At 49.1% G+C, this 21,056-nt stretch overlaps 1 protein-coding gene across 1 annotated transcript in view; it reads right to left on the bottom strand.

Moving 5' to 3' along the window:
- Positions 1–6,329: 6,329 nt before the first annotated feature.
- LOC311183683 (calpain-9-like) overlaps positions 6,330–21,056 on the bottom strand; it is a gene marked incomplete at both ends in the record, with an annotated part of 63,202 nt that continues 48,475 nt past the window's right edge. The window contains 3 exons of the mRNA XM_084253228.1: positions 6,330–6,395; positions 7,024–7,082; positions 7,773–7,889. Coding sequence (XP_084109354.1) covers positions 6,330–6,395; positions 7,024–7,082; positions 7,773–7,889 — 242 coding nt within the window. The remainder of the gene's footprint in view (positions 6,396–7,023; positions 7,083–7,772; positions 7,890–21,056) is intronic.

The raw sequence follows: 21,056 nt of genomic DNA, 5'->3' as shown, positions 1-21,056 counted from the left end.
AAGTGGCTACGGGGCTCCTTTGCCCGCGTGTATTGGGGTCTTGAGAGCCTGCCTCAGTCTAAGGCACCCCTGGTGGGGACACATAGGAAAGGGTCAGCAAAAGTCAGACAAGTTTGGGGGGAAAGAGCAACATCCAAATCAAGATAAAAGCTGTCACTGCTGGGGGCTCCTTGGTGGTGCAGGCAGTTGAGCTCTGCACTGTGAAGCAGTCCGCAGCCTCTGCAGTGCCGGTTCAATCCCGGCCAGCAGGGAAGGGTCCCACATGGCGAGCAGACCTCTCCTGTCTCACCTGCTGCTCCCCTCAGCAGTGTATCTCAGTCCGTCTGCCTCTTCTGTTCCCCACTCCGTCTCTGGTGAATCCTCTCACCCTCCCGTGCATCTGGCCTGTATCCCGGTTCTTGTATAAATAAATAAATCTTTTTTTTAAAAAAAGCTGCCACTGTCACTGCACCCCAGGTCTCTCACCCGCGTCTGTTTCAACCTGTCCAAGACCAGGAAGCAAGGGCAGCCTCTTCACCTGTCTCTCTGCTCCACGTGCCTCCTCTAGGCCTCCTCCTGTTTCCATCCTGCTTCCTTCCTCCTCCAGTCTCCTCTGCAGCTTCCCCTCCTCCCTGCACAGCTCCTCCCTCCTGGTCTGGGGCAGAGAACCTGGACCCCCTCCTTTTCCTGGGAACCACCCTGTTACAATAGCAGTCCTTCCAATTCCGTGCATTTGGTTGTCAGTGGTAACAGTTTGTCTCTCCACGTGGCTGAATAGTGTTCTGTTGTGTGGACAGACCACGTCTTGTTGACCCCCGGCCTCCCCGTGGGCACGCAGCCTGCTGCCTTGGCTTAGGTGTAATTTGGTTATAAGCGTGTGGAGGAGGCGAGCTGGGCACCTCCCCTCTGAAACCCTAGCCGTTAAGCAGTAATGTCCATCCCTCTTTCCCCTCTGCTTCTGGCAGCCACACTCACATTTCTGTTTCTGAATGTGACTAATCTGATACTCACCTAAGTGGGGTTTCTGCTGCAGGCTGCGGTACCCATGCTGTCTCTTGACAAGGTCCAGGCATTGGGGGAAACTACCGAGAAGAGGGGATTTCCTGTACTCCTGAAGAGGGTTATTGTTCTTACGCATGAATCATTATCAAAGAAAGTAAAAAATGCTCAAAGGTATAGATAGGAAAGAAATGTTTTGGCCCTGAGAACTGTGGAGAACAAGCTGCCCTGAACCAGCTGTGGGTGGAAACCGTAGCCTAACACAGGAGGCACGTGTTTGTGGCAGCAGTACATTCCCTGGTGTATGCGAAAGGTCAATAGTTCACAAGCCGTGTGGAGGTTCGGGATTTCCAGTTAAGAGTTAGACTTCAGTAGAACTAACATAGATTTGATGAGTTGCTTTAGGCCACTTTGAAGTAATTGATAATTAGCCAAGTTAATTGAGTGCTAAGGACATAGGCTGATTTTAGTAATAAAATATATAATAGGACTTTCACGCCCACTCTGACACTAGGAAAGTTCAAAGGGTGCTTAATTGTTACCAAATGCTGTGCTGTCTTAAATAATTGATCATGTTAGAAAATGAGCTGTAAGTAGAAAACTGATTGTCCCTGATGTTTTTAAAGGTAACCAAAGAAATGCCCTTTGTTATGAGACCAAGGGAGTCTCTTAACATGAGAAAACATGTATTGATTGTCTTTGTTCTGCTTCGTTGCTTATGCTGATGTAATCTCACTGCTCCACTGCTCCACTGCTCCCTTACTGTATAAATAAAGACCACTGAGATCCTCAGTAGGAGAGACTTGCACCAATATAAGAGTGCCTGTGTCTGCCTCACCCCACTTCACCTCAGTCCCCCAAGTTTTCGCTGACGCCGTCTGTTTTCTCCTTTCAGGGACCCCTGACACGACATCTAGCTGGAGCTGGTCTCCTGCAGCCCCCTCCTCTTGGCATGCAGCCTTGTTAGTGGAAAGGCCAGACTGACTCTATCAGAAAAAAGGAGAATTTGCAAGTGATGAGGGAAATCAAACTTACTTATTGCACATGGGTTGGAATGTGTATCTAATGGGACTTTCACTGCAGCAGTTGTTTCATTGCCTTCCTCTTTACTATCAACTTCAACATAACTTTGGACATTTCCAGAAGGACCATAAGGAAAGTTGAAACCAAATGGGTAAGTTGAGTTCCAGAGAGTTTAGAAGACACAGGAGCTTTGTATGTTGAGATGCTGAAAGGAAGGACTGTCTACAAAGGGTTTTTAGGAGCCAGAACGTGACATGCCTAGAGAATCCTCTAGACAGTCTTATTCTTCTCAGAACCCTCTAAGGAATCACATCAATGAGTTCTGAGGCTTGCCGGGCCCACCTCTGCCTGTCTCCGACCCGTGGAGCCAGGGCTTGCCTTGCCTTCGAGGTCCGGAGTTAAGGAAGCAGCCATATAAGTGCCCAGGGCAAGGCAGCCCAGACAGGTGAGGTGACGGGGTTAAGGTCACCTGCTGGTTGGAGGTAAATTCCAGATGAGAATACTAGTTTCTGGACTGCAAATCCAGTGTCATTTCCATAATATGATTGTGTATTTGTTTCATATGGCTCAGTTACCTAGCGATGGTTTTCCCCTTTCTTTGGCGAGAGAGTGACTCTTTCCCCCAGCAGAGTTCCGTGGTGATGCACGGATAATCCTCAGGAACATCCCTGGGCTAAGTTCTTCCATCTTTGAGTGTCATTCAGGCATCCAGGGGAGTCTTTCTCTCCCTCCTCATCCCCCTTTCTCCTCTTACTCCCCCCCTCCCTCTCTCTCCTTCTCCCCCTAGTCCCACTTTCATTTCCTCAGCCCCTTCCCCCATCAGGAAGGCACTGTGGGCTGAGAAAATGCCCAGGCGGGCCTCAGTAGCAAGCACAGCCTACTGTTGATTCACAGCAGTGCCAGCACGGGCACAGCCCTCCAACTGGTACTTGGCGGGAGGTCTTGGCTCTCAGCACAACGGTGCTTTGTTATCACAAATGATCCAGTGCACTGAACTGAGCTGGCACCAATAACCTCAGCACTCCCGCCAACAGGTCACATGACTGGCACTTTCTGAATCCCTGCCCCTCAGTGCACCTGCACAGGACAGGACAGAGAAAGCAGCTGGGAGAAGTTTCTGCGTTTCCGGTCTAGGCCCATGGCTCCCACCTGTTGAGGCCCGAGGGACTTACTCTAAGGACTTTTGAGAAAAGATTTTCACTCCCTGAGTTGGGTGCAGGCTGTTTAGATGTGACTGCAGGGCCACAACTGATGTGTCTGGGAACAGGCCTGTGGGGAGATGCCTGGGGGAGTCACCTCTGCCGCCCCAGGGAGTGGGCTGGAGGAGTGATGTTCTTGGCTGTGGCCCACGGCCGCTCAGGTGCTATTAGAGAATTTTTTCCTTCTATATTGTCTTTTCCCAAGGACTTGCAATGCGTCAAGCACTGCTATCAAATACACACGTTTCACTGTGTCTCCCATTGTGCAGCTTTCATCCCAAAAAGTTGGGTCACCCTTCTGAGTGGAGCTGGCCCAGGTGAACAGGCACTGCTCACAGAGGGGGTGTCCACACTGCAACCTGCCATCCCACGAGAAACACCACTCCTTAGGCTTCCAGCTCATTTCACTTCAAAATGAGAGCAGAGGCGGAGATTGTTTTTAAAATTTCCTTAATCACATAGACTATTATGAGAATACTTTTCAGGTTTTTTAATGAAATTATAGACTCTGAAGATTGGGAAGAACTGCACTTCCTCCAACTGAGGTGGGTGGTGGTGAGAGGATTCACCAGAGGCAGCGTGGGGAACAGAACAGGCAGACTGACAGAAATACACTGCTGAAGGGAGCAGTGGGTGAGTCAGGAGAGTTCTGCTGCACCATGTCGGTAGCCCCCTGGCCGGGAATCGAACGCATGCTGCAGTGGCTGCAGTTAGCTTCATAGGTTGCCTCTTAATCCCTTGCGCCATCAGGGAGGCCCAAGACCTAATATATACTGAGCCATATCTTATGTTACTTCCACTATTCTAACTCGTGGATTTTCCTGTGCCAGGTCGCTAGAGCAAGGCTTCTCCGCCCTGTTCTTCCCCATGCTGGTGGAGATGAAGGAGATCAAGTCTGATATGAATCTGGACTTCTTGAGGAGGAATAACATTGTACTTGGCTCTTTTTTTTTTTTTTTTTTTTGGTCTGTACTTTTTTTTTTCATTTCTTTTCCTCTTTGTTTTTCAGTTTTGTAAGTTTCTTATGTCATATCTTCAAGCTCAGTCTGCACTGTTTTTTATCTTTAATTTGGAATAGATTTTAACTATTCCTATCCTTTAAACAGATTTTTCTTCATATTTATTCTTTTTTTTTTTCTTATGTTGTTTACCATACTTATAGAAAGTTTCTTACTTCGTTCATGGAGATTAACCAAAAGAATGGTAGTAACAATAAAAATTTATAAATCCCTCTATGATTGGTGAACTGTTTCCCCCTATATCTTAATCTTTTCAACAACAGTTGAGGTCAACAGCATTTCACATTTGGATAGTCACATAATAAAACAAAAGTCGTGAGATGCTAAACAATTTTAGTGAGATGCTGCTGTAAGTGATCAAGTCAGACCTCAAATCGTCCTTTCTCGGACAGTACTTGGCTCTTTTTATCCACAAGTTTTGGACACAAAGAGCTTCAGGTCTGGCCAGAGACTGTCTAATTTACCAGTTCTCAGAAGAGGAGGGTGAGATTTTCATGTTGTTGTACTCTTTTTTTTTTTTTGAGCATTTTAATTTTATTTTATATATTTTTATAACATTTTTCATTTTTGCACAATGTATGCATTTTCATCTTGGATATAGTCCCATGACAATTCCCACCCCCCTTGTTTTGATCCTCCTCCTATTAAGAAAGCATCCAGAATTCCCTGATGTTTGCCTCAGGAGGGAAACATACATTTGATGCTGAAAATGCCTAATTATGACCACCCGCCTTTCCTTCTCACTTCTATAGGTATTTGATTTATTGGACTGGGGCATGGCCAGGGCACTGGGTTTTAAAATCTCCCCTTGTGATGCTGATGGACAATCAGAGTCGAGTAAGCGTAGCATGAAAGGAGAGGATGCAAAGATTTTTCCAGTTATGTTGGTAAATAACTATGGGATGAGGGCAAGAGCCTGCAGAGGACTTTGGTGTGTTGAGGCGAAGGGGACAGGGACACAGCATTTAGCAGTCCTCACACCAGCGGACATTGGGTTGGAAGTGGCACCTCGAACCTGAAACAAAGGAAAGCATCCTCTCTGCTCTTGGGTCTTTGAGGGACAAGTTGCTGTTGAAAAACAACCCTCCCCTCCCCCTGTTGCCACATGGACAGGCAGCGACTGTCACGCTCCCTTCGTGCATGTTAGTGGTAACTTTGAAGTCAGTGAGAAATAAAGTGGGTCTAGGGTCACTCTTGATCTCATAAGGAATTAGTTTGAGTGTGTCCTTTTTTGTAAACACTGGGGTGTTATTTTTTACAGTTATCACTCAGAGAGCTACATTCACTGCATTGTGGCACATGCTAAAGGTAGAAGTGAATACTAGAAATGAAAAATGACCAGGTTCTGTTCTCATTGACATTATAATGTAGTCAGGCATCTGAGACACACATGTAAGAAAAGTAGTGATGAGTCAACATGATAAACTGCCAAATTGCACACGATGATGATAACCAAAGTTTTGGTATGAGGTGAAGGCCTAGATCTCTTTCTACAAATGGTGAAACTGAGGAACAGAGCAGATGGCATGACCAAAACCAGCAAAAGGAGAGGGTCCATCCCCATCTACTACACGCTGTCATCAACCTTCCACTGGGACAAGTCAATAAAATGGTAGCCAAGTCCAAAGCTGCTACTGAATTTGGGAAGGTAGGAGGAAAGTCAGGTGGGGAGAGAAACACCTGAGACATGGAGAGGGGTGAAAGCTGTTAGGGAGAGCAGAGCTGCGCAGAGAGACAGGGAGAGAAGGAAAAAAGTGGGAAGCAAACACCATGGGAACCATGAATCACCCCACATTGTCTACTCTACATTTAGGAGGCGCTTGTCTCACCAGCATCCTCAAACTGCAGGACATTTCAGAGTCACTGGGGACCCAGCTAAAACAAGACCTGATGGAACAGGTCTGGGACTTCATATCTCCTCTGCAGTGTTTGTTTTATTTAATTATCTTATTTTATTGAGATGTAATTGACATGCAACACTGTGTATGCTGAAAGTGACAACTTGTTGGTTCCGCCCATTTTTGTACTACAGTATGGTGGCCACTGTGGTCCTGGCTCCCGTACGCATCACAGAATTGTCATTTCTTTTTTGTGCAAGAACAATTAAGACCTAGTCTTTTAGCAGCTTGGAGGTGTAGAACAGGGCACTGTTGACTGTAATCACTATGTTGTTGCTCTGCATTTCCAAGCAGCTCCCCAAGTGATGCCCATATGCCATTTGCAGACCACATTCTGGCCAGCAGGGAAAAGGTGAGCCCCACCAGGACGTATCTTCCAGGCCCCTGAAACTCTTAACCACATGCTCCCTCTGTCATCTCCCTCTGCTGTGTCCTTGTAACTGGAAAATACTGTATATTTCTCGGGGCTTTTCAGGTAGAGGTGTGTGTGTTGTGTACATGGGCACATACCCAAGAATCACGAAACCCACAGATGATATGAGCAAGCAGGGGGAAGCAACCAAATTGGAGCTAGAAGGCAGGCAGTCCGAGGAGCTGACGTGGCAGAAAGACAAGAAGGCAGAGTTGGCTCACTCTGCTCCAGGTGATAAACCTCTACATGCCTCAATTTCCACCTCTGCAAAATCCGTATAGCATTAGACCTTAGCTCACAGGACTGTTGTAAAGATTACATTGACTATTAAGTGAACATACCTCAAAAACATTAGCAATTTTATTATGGTTAATTACCCTCATGGCTAAATGTCAGCCCTCATGGACAATTGTGTAATCAGCAAATGTGTGGAGCGTAGGTTGTCAACCCACCCCTGGCTGCATCCCTGAGCCAAAGGTCTGACTTGCCCATACCTCATTGATGTTCAGATGAATGAACTCCTTGTTTTTTGTGCTGAGAGCCTGGAACACCCCTGAGGGGAGAGAATGAGAGAGCGGTCATTGCTGTGGTAGCACCTGCAGCAGGTTTCATTCTCTCCCCAGCACCGAGGGGCCCTTCCTTTGTGGCTTGGCAGCTCCTCTGGGGGTGCATGGGAGTCTAGAGCTGCGGACCTGGGCGTTCTTCATTCAGCTTCAACTCTGTCACAGCCCTGTCTGTGAGGGGCAGAGTGGGTATGAATGACCAGAGGCTGCAAACTCTAAAGGCCAGTCACACATAATCACTCTCTCTCCCAGGGGCTGCAAATTCTGTTTGAGATCACAGGGTAGGTGTCTGGGCTTTATAATACAGAAAGGTGGGAAAATGAAGTGAGGAAGAGAGAGGGAGAGAGACTTTTCTGACTCTCTGTGCTATGACAGGATTTGACCAGAAATCGGACAGTTCCTCAGATATGAGTCTGAAACCCAACCTCACCCCCACCCTGTCATCTTACACAAAGGGGCTGGGATGTGGAGAGCGTGATTATTGTAACAAATGCTGTGCAGAGAAGACTTACCCATGACGGCCCCTCAGCTCGCCATATACGTCACATAGATGAGCCCACAGCCCTGGGGCCTGTCTTTGCTGTAATTGTTGGCGGGTTGCCTCCTACATGCTCCCAAAAGGTGACCGAAGTTGGAGAATGTCCCGTGGTCAGGGTCAGGCAGCCCCACCGGATACTCACGGCCGGAATTCTCCAGCCACACCAGGCAGTTGAGGAAATCGTCGAAGCCCAGCTGGAGCTCCTTGTGTGCGCACCTGAGGACGATCAGCTGCAGGAGGTGGTTGCTCAGCTGGAAGCCTGTGGGGAAGCGTGTGAAGACACAGGCCACTGTGGCTGAGCCCCAAGGGGTTCACCTCCGGCGGTGCCCAGTCTGCCTAGGGGTGAACTAACAAAAGGGACACCCCTGTCCAGTGGAGGCTGCTGTCCTGGGTTTGAATGCAGCGGGTGGAGTGTGTCCAGGAGGGAGGCGGCTGTGCCCAGACTTCAATGAAATTGGGTCTTGCTGTCCACGAGACCCACTCACGTTCTCCCCCAGCCTCCCTCTAGTTCCCTGCCTGAGCTCACCCCCAGTTGCTCCTGCTGGGCATCTGGGGGTTCCAGCCACAAAACCCACAGTAAGTGAACATTTATTTCTCAGTGGCATTTGGACCCAAGGCTGTTGGGGGCTCTAGAAACCTGTTTCTCAAAGGAGATGCCGCTGCCCAGAGTGAATGACAAGGTGCAGGCTTCATTCACACACATTTCTGGGGGAGGGAGAACACCAGGCAGGTCACAGGCCTGCATGCAAGGTGGGTGCTGCTCAGGCCGGTGGGGGGTGGGCTTTACTTGGGTTTCCTCACTGGTGGAATAAGTGAACTATGTATAAACCATCCGGTTAGGATTCAGTCTGCTGGTGACCAAGACGGGGAAGGGCTGCCGACCGCAGAGTCTGTGAGTGTGTGAGTCTGTGAGCGACCTGCTGCCTGCAAACCACAGCCCAGGCGTGCCCTGTCTGTCAGTCACACTCACCCTCTGAAAGCAGATCAGAGGTCTGGCAGCACTGTGGCTTGCCGCCGAAGGGTCCCCTGGAACTCTGCTTGGGCAGAAAACTTGGTCCGAGGCTCAGAGGCCTCTGGGGGTCAGACTAAGTTCATCTTCTGTGGATATATTTTTAAAATCCTGCCAAAATTGCACAGTGATGTAAAATGTGGGCCCTGAAGTGACTGAGCGAGTTCTGGGTCTGATGTCTGGCTCTGCCCTTAAGAGGCATCTGCTCAGGTCAAAAACCCACCACCTCCTGGAGTCCAGAGCAAAGCAAGTGGTGTCTGCAGGCAGCACCTGACACACAGGCAGCCTGCACCTGGCCCCAGGCTTTTGTTACCTGCGGCTTTCAGGGCGATCTGCAGCTCCTAGGAGTACATGGTGCCGGATTTGTCAGTGTGGAATTGTGGGAAAAGGTTCTGGGGGAGGAGAGCAGAGGCATGGAGGAGGAGGGCCCCGGGGAGGGGACGCCCGCCCGTGCAGTAGTGGGGGGCGGCCAGTGAGGAGGGCAGTGTCCTCACCAGGGCCCAAAGAGGGAAGGGCTGTGTTGGGCCCTGCAAAGGAGGTTGCTTCCTTAGGCTTTCCCTCGGGGAGGAAGCACATGGTGCCTCCGAAGTATCACAAGCCCTCCTGGAATTTCATCATGATTTGTTCTCTTGTGCCTTTTCTGAAAATTAACCCTCTTGCCTGCAACACCATGATCTTTAAAAGCCCCCTTCTGCTCTAGGTCTGTATAGGGTCAAAATAAGGGGGGGTGGGAATTGTATGGGGAATATTATCAAAATGAAAATGCATACATTGAGCAAAAATGAAAAATGATGTAAAAAATATATAACATGAAAAAAAAAAAAAAAAAAGGGAAGGACTCAGGCAAGAATTCTCTGGCGTGAGCATATGAAAGGAAACAGCCAGAAATCAGTCATCTGTGGTCTTGCAGAGTTGGAAAGAGTCAACTGTTTCCAGGTCCCACAGGAAGAAACAAGACTCGAAATGATTTCTAAAGATAAAGGGCCATTAACCAATTTTCTCTTAGCAAAGATGTTCAGCTCTGTAGAAAGGCCAGATTAAGAATTCCTTCCCACTGATCTGTATTTTGAGATGCTCCAAAGGTGGCTGCCTTCAAGGGTCCCTGTCACCAAGTTGGGCCTGGAGGTAGTGACCCAGGGAGCAGTTTGCTGCCTGCATGCAAATTCACTGGGCTGCAGATTCAAATGCAAACTTGGATGATGGATGGTTTAGTGGAGGGAGGCTGGGTGAGAGCTGGAGGATGAGCCTTCTGTTTCCTGGGTCACATGGATTCCCTTGACACTCGAAACAAGTCTGGAGATGGGGACAGTCCCCAACACGTGACATAATAAATTCTTTGCCAACCTGGGTGGATATAAGGTTTTGAGACAGGAGTATGTGATTTACTGAAATGTACGATAAAATGATAGGAAGAAATGGGGTGTTCTTTACACCCAAAGGCCATGGGGGCTTGTCATACCTGTTTTGCAGTTAGTACAGAAATAAAGAGGTAAGAACTGTACCAGAATTCTACTTTGTCCAGAGCGTGACACAGGCGCTTTTGCTCAGTAGGGTCCACAGATCGCCACTCAGAAGAACTAGGAGGAAACCAAATCAGCATGTGGGTCATGAGCAGTACTGGCCTTGGGGTGGGGGAGCACCCTTTCCTAGGAACCAGGGTGTGCGGTTATGAAAGGAATAGATCCTGGTCAGTGACTATACCATGGACCCGAGAAATGTGTCAGAGGCTTTGAGATTGGTCAGAAAGTACATTTCCAAGCACAGCCAATGGAAGAAGGTGCTTCTCATGAGAACACCACAGGCAGGGAAACTCACTTGACCCCTGTTCTTTGTCAGCTGACACTTTGAAAAGTCATAATAATAATGTGTTTGACAAGCTTGTTTGACATTCATCTACCAAGTACTTTCTTTCTGCGACCTCCCTGGGATGCTGGAATGTGTTCTGCCAGCGGGCCTTGCCTGTCCTCAGGTGAGCAGCTACCTACTGCCCTCCAAATTGGGAATAACTCCTAAAGGCCACTGCTTCTTTGGGACATTCTCCTCCCTCCAACACACACACACACACACACACACACACACACACACACTCCTGTCTCCAGAAGCAGTTCACCCTTGAACAACTTCGGGTGATCAACCTCCTGTGTAGTAGAAAATCAAAATGTAATTTATGTCAGTCCTCCTTATCCTGAGAGTTCTGCATCTGAGGATTCAGCCAATCGTCATGCAAGTCTGGTTGAATCAGTTGCTGCAGAACCTGCTAAGAGGTAACAGATCTGAGTATAATGAACTTGTACAGCTAAACCTGTGTTGTTGAAGGATCAAGTGCAGTTCAAATGGCGCTGAACCACCTCAGCACTCTCATGGGGGGAACCATTTCCCCACATCCCGTGGATCTTGACTCCTGGTGAGGACTCAGAAGAGCCCAGTGAACCAAAAGCCTCTCTCCAGGTTTCCCCTGGTGGGGTCTGGAGAACAGAATTAAGAGCCTTGATTTTTCCTTTGGGCCATTTTCTTCCACTGGCTCACACCCACATAATGTGTCCAAAGGCTCAGCTGAGCTTTCCAGCCTCCCTCTGGCACCAGGCAGAATCAGGATCTGGGATCAGGGTGGGGACAGAACCTCCCATCCCACCAAGGCTGCCTGGAGGCAGGCAGTCCCTAGCTGGTTCCAGGAAAAACCCACTTCTCCCTCTTCACCATGTCTCTCAGGGAAAGGAAACAGTAGCCTTTGTCCTTTCAGAGACTCTGTCCCCTGAGTTAAGGGACTCTATGAATCTTAGGAGCTAAAAGCAGTCTCATTCCTTTTGATTTCGTGATTTCTCTTCCTTCCCTTTCCGCCAGGAGAGGAAGGCCGAGTTCATGCCTGCTTTCATGTGGGTCTGGTGTGAATCAGTCTCTGCCAAAGTCCCTTGGTTCTGAGGCGGTGGAAGTCAGGAGAGGGTGGGGGTGTCGGGATGGGAGCAGTGATGGGGGACACTTCAGTGTCAGTCTTGTGCCCTCAAGCTGGAGTCTGGTTAATAAAGCCACAGACACACGGATGCCCGGCGCCCCCTGGTGACTTGTCTGAGCTGAGGCCAAACCTGGACTTGGCTTTAATCAAGTTCTAGATTTGTACAGATTCCACAGAGTCCCAGGAGCTGCAGGTGGGCAGAGAGGACAGCAAGAGCCCAAGCTGGCCAGCGCTCTGGGTGAGGAAGGAGAAAGGGAGGCGGTAGAGACAGGTCAGGGTGCATCCTGCCTGTGCACACCTGCTCCCTCCCATCATCCCAGGCACAGGGACCACCTCTCAAGGGACATGGAGGGGACACAGGCTGAAAGGAAGACCTTTCCTATAATTGGAGCCCAATAAATAATGCTGGTCATCAGAGCAGTCGTAGTGGCTGAATTTCCTATTCTACTTTGTCTGCCTCTCCTGGGCCACTGGGCTTCTGGCCAATGGCCAGAGAATCCTGTACTGAGCTGCTGGCAGCACTCAGGGATTCTCACACCAAAAACACTCATTGCCACCACACACACGTACAGACACACACACACACACACACACTTCACTGGGGCCACTCATATGTGGAGATAAAGACCCACGATACATGGGGATGTGAACTATCCGCATGGGAGGCAATACAGTCACTGACATGAATACAATCCCAGGGAAGACAAAAGGCCACTCTAAGAGTCTTCCCTGAGAGTCAAGTTTGACTGCAAGACGGGCCCCAGGGGATGAAGGGGAAAGAGGTGAGGTCACCCAGAAGCCAGGGAAGCACGTTAGACAAACTTCTCCTCCTTCCCAGGACACCCCAGCCAGCCTTGGCCCACTGGACCCCATGAACAGCATTAAGGTGGGCGCCAGCCAGAGAGACAGGGTGGGGACCCACCTGTCGCTCCACGGCCCATTCCAGTTGGTCCTGCCCCAAGGGTCCCGAACTCTGATCAGCTCAGTTTTCTGGCCTCGGAAGTTTACCTGGAAGGCAAAGGCAGCAGGGGAATGTGAAAGGATCAGTTCATGTGTGAGTTCCGGAGTGGTTCCTCTCAGCCGGGGCTGGCTTGACCGGAAGACTCTTGACTTCTATACATTAAAATCATGTCAAAACTCATCCATTCTTAACTTGCCCTCGGAATTGTCCTGCTAAACATAGCGGCTAACATGATATGAATCTTCAAATGAATGAGTGACTTGCTAGACTGAAAATTCCCTGGAGACTTGTTTATCTGGGGAGCCTCAGAATCCACAGAGAAAGGTGAAGAGTAATTCTCAGAAGTGCTCAGTGAGCTACTACTGTCTTTTCTTCATCCTTAGCCTCTTACTCACAACTGAATGACAAGCATAGAAACACATGTTGGGAATTTAAACAGCAACAATAAATAAAAAACCACATCTAAGTCTTCCAAAGCCAATATTCTCCCATTTGGGGTGTCATCTGAGGATCTCTGCTGTCCACATCAATAGCCTGGAGTCAGGAAAGAAAGCCCAGCCAGCCGTCCTTACTCTGCTCTGGGGCAGGAACCACACAGTTCACAAGGGCTTTGGAGAAAGAGAAAATAAGACTTCTGCTCATCAACTAGCCAGAAATTTGAGCTCTCAGAGCAGTTTCCCCTGATATAGGTATGTATGTATATGTGTATATACACAGAGGTATACATGTATATACACACACAGGTATATATGTATATACACACATACATCACACTACACATGACAAAACAATATCAGTGCGAACAAACTGAGTTGCTCCACTTTCTTGGATTTTACTCTATCGGAGAGTTCCAAGTTCATATTCAACGAACCCTGGATGTTGCTTTGTTGGTTGAATCTTGAATTTGGAGAACCTTCTGTAAGGGACTTAGGCATCTATGGATTTTGGTATCCATAGGGGTGGAGGGTTGCCCTAAAACCAGTACCCCAAAAACAGTAAAGGACAATTGCAGTTAAGCTTTTGAGGAATCAACAGTTATGTGCAGCTAGTATCCCTGCATCAAGGGTCCACTGCGTATGTGTATCTGTACCAATCTTCATCTATCCATCTATCTCTACCTACCATCCATCTAGCCAGCCATCCACCATCCATCCATATATCCATCCATCCATCCAGCCAGCCAGCCAGCCAGCCAGCCAGCCAGCCATCCATCTAGCCAGCCAGCCAGCCACCCATCCATCCTATTGAATCTTTTCTCTGGAGAATGCTATTACAGGTTTGATGTGGAATTAGAGAAGAAAAGAAAAACAAGGACCAGGTTCTCCTATCTGCTGCACTTTGGGAACTATGATGGAAGCTCATGTTGCTTTCTTCCTTGTTTTGCTGTTTTGAATGCTGGCTTCCTCCTCTAGATGACACATTCTCTGAAGTCTGAAAGCACAGTTTAAGCTTCAACGCTCTAAGGAAAAGGACGAGCATGGTCACGGCTGTCCCTGCACCCTCCAGCAGGACTGCACGTCACCTACCTGATCAATTCCCGTCACAGTGTAGGAATGATTCTCATTGAGTCCAAAAAGTGTCCGGGCTTCGGACTCTGCACTACTGATGGCCTAAAACATGAAAATAGCACTGTTGGGCCCATCGTGTAAGTCACTCCCCTACCAGACCAGACCCAGCTCTGCCTGGCCCGGCCTCTTTGCTCCCCAGGAGGAAAGGACACACAAAATGTTCTACTGGAGGCCCCATAGCAGTGACAATGAGGCATTCCTAGCCTCTCCCCAGATGAGAAGCCCTTCATTCCAACAAAGAGTTGACTTTCTGGCTCCAAACAGAACTGTCTGATCATCCCCTCATGGGGTGCACAGTCACATGCACAAGGAGACACTGTGTTACACTCAGCTCTGTGTCACCAGCTTGAAAACCGCAGGAGATGGGTCATTAAGTTGCAAAGAAAAAATTTCCAAGGTTAACTCAAGAGGAAACAGAAAACTTGGATAAGTTTCACAACTAGAGGAGGCAAAACTATGTGTGTGTGTGCATAAAGAAAGTAGAAAAATACTGCTAAGTGTCTACTGATATATTTTTCATGATGTGTGACATAAACAAAGATTCCAGAAAACAGTAGGGTTTCATTTCATGAAATCAAACCTAGCCCTGCGTTCCTGAGTGTGTGTGGCTGTTTGTATGAGCAAGGGCAGAGCTGAGAAGGGGACACACAGCACCGCTGGGGTAGAGAAAGGGAGAGAGATTTGTCGAGCTTGTTCTACCTGACACAGCAAGGGTGTCTGAGCTTCGTCATTTGAAAGACATTAAATAGAAACTTCTGCTTGGATTAAAATAAACAAACACTGACACTCCCCAGTCCTGGAAGTGCCAGCCCTGCTGTGTGTGCTCAGGGCACCTGCTCATGCCTCTGACTCTGGCAGAGAGCTTGGAAGGGAGAGACACGTGAGCGACTTACCTTGGTGGTGCAGACCACAAGAGAGCCCCTCTTCAAGGTCTTTTCTAGAATCTCACAGTAGTTCTTTGGGGACTTTTTGGTTGTGAAGGTCTCGGCTACACCCCCAGTTAAGTGCTTCATGGCCTGGATGGTGTTGCCCCTCTTCAGTGCATCGTAGCTCCCTTTCAACCTGTGCAGCCAAAAGTTTGGAAGCGGCTGCAGGGATAAGGAAGGCCACCAGGTGGCGGCCCCAGCCAGAGGTTTTTCTAACTGAATCAGAAACCTCCAAGGCTTGCCCTGGCTGGGTGGCATGGAAGGAAGATGGGAAGCAGGATTTGGGGTCTACTTGATGCTCTGAAGACACAAGAAATCTCTGTGAGATAGGAGCGTGGTCTGGGTTACTCTGACTGCGGGTTCAAGAGCCAGACCCACCTCTTACAAGCTGAGTGTTCCTGTGTGAACCCCTCATGATTCAGTTTCATGATTTGCACAGTGGGGGACAGTTGTCCTCTCCCCTGTAGGACTGCTGTGATGTTTAAATAAGTCTCTCTCTCTCTTCATAGGACCTGATCAAGAAAGAATGAGTAGTGTAGACAAAGGGGTAAGGAACTTTTCCTGCCTGGTCTCAGGTATTCCAATCACACAACCGCACATGTAACATGTCTGTACATGTACACACACACATACCTACACACAGAATGTGCATATAGACGCATACTTTATGGATGTATACTCTGCTTGAGTTATAAAATAACCTTTGTAGGTTTGTAGCAATGTTCACTATTGTTTTCATTTGCAGTTTCATTTTTTTAAAGATTTATTTATATATGCATACAAGAGCTGGGGTACAGGCCAGAGTTGCAGGGGGTGAGAGGATTCACCAGAGACAGAGTGGGGAACAGAACAGACAGACTGACTGAAATACACTGCTGAGGGGAGCAGCGGGCGAGGCAGGAGAGGTCTGCTGCACCATGTGGGTCCATCTGGCTGGCCAAGAATCGAACTCATTCTGCAGAGGCTGCGGATTGCTTCATAGTGCTGTTCTTAATCCCTTGGCCACCGGGGAGGCCCCCATTTACAGTTTCTTAATGACATATGATGTTGAACATCTTTCTATAAGCTAATTTGCCTTCTTTAGGAAACCTATTCTGTACTGTTCTCCATGAGGCAAAGATTTCAAATCCTACCAACTAACTCAAGACTTTTGCACAGCTTGGGTGGGAGAACATGAGGAGTTCCCTCTTCTGAGCTCCTAGGGAATGAAACCACCCCCAACCCAGCCCCAAGCAGAGAAGCTGACCCTAGCGAGGAGGGGTCCCTGATGGTAGGACTCGTTGAAGGACTGGGTTGCCCCCACCAGGCCTGGAAAGCATCCCCTTTGCTCACCCCAAGCCTGTCAGTGGCACCAAGAGTGTTTATGCATACCAGGTGGGCATGTGGGCAAAGGAGCACCTTTGGTACTTTCATGGTTTAATCCCATCGCTGATTTCAGGATTAATTTAGCCTTAGTTTACCTTCACTTTATTTGGCCACTTACATACCCACGTGGAGGTAGAAGCATGGCCTTCCTCCCTGCTTCCTGTCTCTGAGGATGGATTTCCACAGCTTGAAGATCCAGGTTGAGCCCAGGGGAACCTGTGGGAGCTCTGCTATCATGGCTGCTGCTGACTAGCTGGTGGGCTGGAAAGCGGCATTGCCAGAGGAACTCTGGCCACTCGGGTGATTAGAAATGACTGTCGAGATTCCACTTAGCCGGGGTTCCTAGGTTAGTGACATCCACAGAGACAGAAAGTAGCAGGGTGGTGGCCGGGGGCTGGGGGGGAGGGGAGGGGGTGTAGTGTTGAATGGCGCAGAGTTTGAGTCTGGCAGGATGAAGCTGTGTGGGTGATGGTTGCCTAACAATGTGAATGAACTTAATGCCACTGAAATATATAGTTAAAAATGGTTAAAACAGTCAATTTACAATTTAAAAATTTAAAAAATTTTAAAGGAGAATTCCAAAGTGGGAAAGTGACATCTCAGTCTCCACTGGCCAGGAGCCCTGAGGCTTCTGCCCTGGCTGTGCTGGCGGGGATGTCGCCCAGAAACATCCCTGCACTCTGGCTGCTGCCAAAGGCAGGATCCACATGCAGGGGCAGAAAGGGATGCGTGTCACCATGTGTCTGAGGATGGGCACAGCTAGACCCCGACAGCAAGCTGCCCCAGCCACTCCTGTTCCACTTCCAGCCCTGACTAGGCCCAGGCGGGTTGCCCTGTCACCCCACACGTGCCATCCCAGAGACTCAGTGTCCCTCTCCACGGCTGTCCCCTGAAAAGGACCCAGGAGGGTGACTGGCCTCCCTGGCACAGGGGCCTGCTGCGCTGGGCGACACTCACTTGGCATGGGCTTTCTCCAGCAGGGCGCCCCAGAACTTGTTGTTGTTGGCTGAGCGGAGGTAGATCAAGCGGTCCTTGGAGGTGGGCAGCCGGTCATCAATCACCACGTCTACCCACTCGTTGTATTGCCAGAGCTGTCACCCGGGGCAGAGACAGGTTGCAGGGTTGAGTCTCACAGGAGGTCCAGCCCCCCTTTTGTCCACGATATCACTTTACTTTTTCTCCCTCAAATCTGGAGGGAACTCGCACGTGGGGTCTGCGATGGGCTCAGCTGTGCTTTGTCTACGGAGCCACGTGTGGAGCATCCCACCGGCCCCTGACATGGGCTCGAAGGCCCTCATGGGTGCGGCTCCCTCAGAGCCGGGGTGTACACTCCAGGGCTCTCCGACCAGTTCTCTCTCAAGAGGAAAAGGCACCCCTGATGACCAGCAGCGGCAGAAACACCTGACATCACACTGTGCCCCAATGAGGTAAGTTCACTTACCTGGAATTGGAAGAGCCCAGCATAACCGGAGCCAAAGCTTTGGTCCTGGGGGACCACTCTGGCCAGCGCTTTCTCGTTGAGCGTCAGGGAGGCAATGGCGGCTGACAGCCAGCAGTCACCTGTAAGTGAAAAGTCATCAATCTAGGTCTTACTGCTAATTTGTGGGAAACATGACAACTCCATGGCCAAAGGAGATGTGGGGCATTCCAGATGAGGCCCCATTTTTTTCTGTATCTTAAAATATGGGAAGGTTACCAGCAAATCTCTCTGCTCTGCCTCCCTTCCCAGCTCTCCTGCCCACTTAGCACAGACAGCTCTTGTCTTGGCAGTGGTATAGGTCATGCCCATGTGGGTGTCACTGTGCTCTACTGCACGTCAGCTCCGTGGAAGGCCAGGAGGCCAGGGCTGTGAGAGTTAGTGTCAGCGGGCCAGGGTGAGTGACGTCTCATCCTGCTTGTCCTGTGGCACTTGGGGTGAGCTCAGAGGGAGAACTTTGCTGGGGCTCATACTTCCCCAGGCTAGACTTAGCTTTGTTGTAGGTAATAATAGCTCCATGGGCATCATCTACACTCACTGATCTTGCATTTTCAAGATTTGTAGACTGATCTGCTGGTTTCCCCAGCTATAACCTTCAAGTTAGCCCCCATTCAGAGGAAAACACAAAAGTGAGTGTGAACATCAGGCAGTGTTTTAAGCTTACACTGTACAGACTCCCACATGCGTTCATGTGCTCATTGTGAGCATGGGGCGGGCACCTCATCTGTACCTATCAGAGCTCTAGCTGCTGCCTGTGAAAGATGTCTGAGCAGACATTGGGAATTACCTATTAAACCAACAACCTCCCCATTCTACCCCATTCTACAAACAAATGTATTTGTTTGTAGTCGATAATACCACTTGAATTCATTGGAACTCAAGTGTGGCTTCCTGGGAGTTGACATTTCCGGAAAGTTCTTTGTACCACTGGACTTGGGACGCTGTCACACAACCCTTTTTGGTCATTGCCAGAGACTATTTTGCCAGAAATGTGCTCAGCTTTTGAAGGGAGAGATTCAGATGCTACTTATACAATTCAAAATAAGGGAAAACCCCCCAGAAGAGATGAAAATTACTGATCACTGTTGAGTCTGTGCCAATGGATAGGTTTGGCCACCTCAAGCACGATGCTGGGTGAAGGTGCCTGCAAAGTTCAGTTTGTCGGGTGAAAGCATGCAGGTGGCCACTGATAGGGAGGGCAACGATGGTGTTGGTGATAGTCAAGTGCTTATTTGGGGGGCTGGTTCACAGCTATTTTATTGTTAACCTTTATTCACATGGTGTTTTTTTTTTTTGCATAGATGTGGGGTACAGGCCAGATGTGGAGTGGTGAGAGGATTCACCAGAGAGAGAGTGAGGAGCAAAACAGGTGGACTTATTGAAATACACGCTAAGGGTAGCAGCGTGGTAGACAGGAGAGGTCTGCTGCACCATATGTGGGTTAGCTCCCTGGCTGGGGATCGAACTCAGGCTATAGCAGTAATAGCACTGAGTCTCAACCCCTAGGCCACCAGGGAGGCCCTCCTTCATTCATATGTTATATATTTTTTTAAAGTTTTATTTATTTATTTATTTATTTATTTATTTATTTATTTATTTATACAAGCACTGGGTACGGAGGGGAGCAGCGGACAGCAGGAGAGGTCTGTCGCGCCATGTGGGACCCTCACCAGGTGGCCGGGGATCGAACTGGTGCTGCGGAGCTGAGCACAGCTTCTAAGCCCAGGGCTCAACCGCTGCACCACCAGGGGAGGCCCCTCATTCATATGTTATATACAGTATTCAGATGTAGAAAAAGTGCCACAAAATAATATCTGTCAAAGTGACAAATAAAACTTTTATACCAAAGTGACAAATTAAAACTTTGAAAACAACAAAGGAGTCCCATTAAAGATTTTCTAGTGAATGATAATCCCTAGCGAAAGAGAATCACCAGGGGGATGCGTGGAGGGGTGGGTGAGGGGAGAGGAGGAAAATGGGGTTGACAACTGAGAGGGGGATGTTGAGGGGAACAGGGAGAACCTCTTAGGGGGGCTAAACCTCAGAAAATGAAGACCAACCTGAACACTTTTTTTTTTGAAAAGCCAAGGTTGTATTTAGAATGCATAATTCCATGTATCCACCGTGTCTGTGTCTCTATGTCTATCATCTACCTACCTCCCTGTCCATCGTCTGTTTATCTTCTGTCATGATGCATGTGTCTGTCTGTCTGTGTATCAACCATCTATCATCATTCTATGTGTGACTTTTGAGTTCTGGGAGGGAAACTCAGCCACTTGTTATGAAGCTCCCGGCATGTCCCACTTCATCCGTCAGACCACAGTGGTGACCTCAGCTGTGGGGAACTCAGTGTCTGCTCCCGCTCACAGTAGTTTCCTCTCTTTGGTTCATTCCTCCGGGGGTTGAGGTGGTCCCTAAAGCATGAACCCCAGAGGCAGTGTGGCAAAGTGGTTAAGAGGAATTTGGGGCCCTGACTCTGCATATCTATCATGTCTGTGACTTTGGATAATTCACTTTGCCTCCCTCAACTTGGGTTTCTCTGTAAAATTGGGAGCGTGGTTGGGAAGACCAAGTGAGGCAATGAGTGCTGAGGGGAGGCCTAGCAGGCAACCAAGCTAATGTTCTGATGGAACCAGCAGCCAGGCAGTGCCTCTTGGTCTATTTGTTCTCTGAAAACCGGTGGGGAGCAAAGCGCCAGGGATGTGGAGTCCTCTGGCTCCCATTCAGCAGAGCAGGTGGCCAACTGGGGAGGAGGGGGAAGCAGAAGATGGGAGCAGTCATGTTCCCCAATCCCTGTGCAGGGAGTGGCTGGACCTGTGCTGCTTGTGCCTTGGCGGCAGCTCAGACCCCCAGGAGCATCTGTCCAACCACTGGCTCTCCGTGTGCGACCTTCTCACTCACCAAGATCCCCTTGGCGGATGTCAGTTCTGGTGGCCTCTCCGAGAATGGATTCAGGGTGTTTCACTATTTCCTGGAAGAATGAGGGCATCGTCAGTGAGGCCTGGCCCTCCCACCCCTTCCTGGCGGGCTCTCCTTTCTTGCAGGGGAACACTTCATTCCTGCTGCATTATTTTTTTCCCCGTGGAGGGAAAAGCAAAGGGACAGACTAGCCTCGTGGTGGGATGCGCCAGTCACATCACTTGGCCCCTCCATCCCCTCTGCCTACATGC

Source organism: Talpa europaea (genome assembly GCF_964194135.1).
Source record: "Talpa europaea genome assembly, chromosome: 14".
NCBI classification, from domain to species: Eukaryota; Metazoa; Chordata; class Mammalia; order Eulipotyphla; family Talpidae; genus Talpa; species Talpa europaea.
The sequence above is the reverse complement of the archived record's forward strand: the minus strand, read 5'-3'. Positions and strand labels throughout refer to the sequence as shown.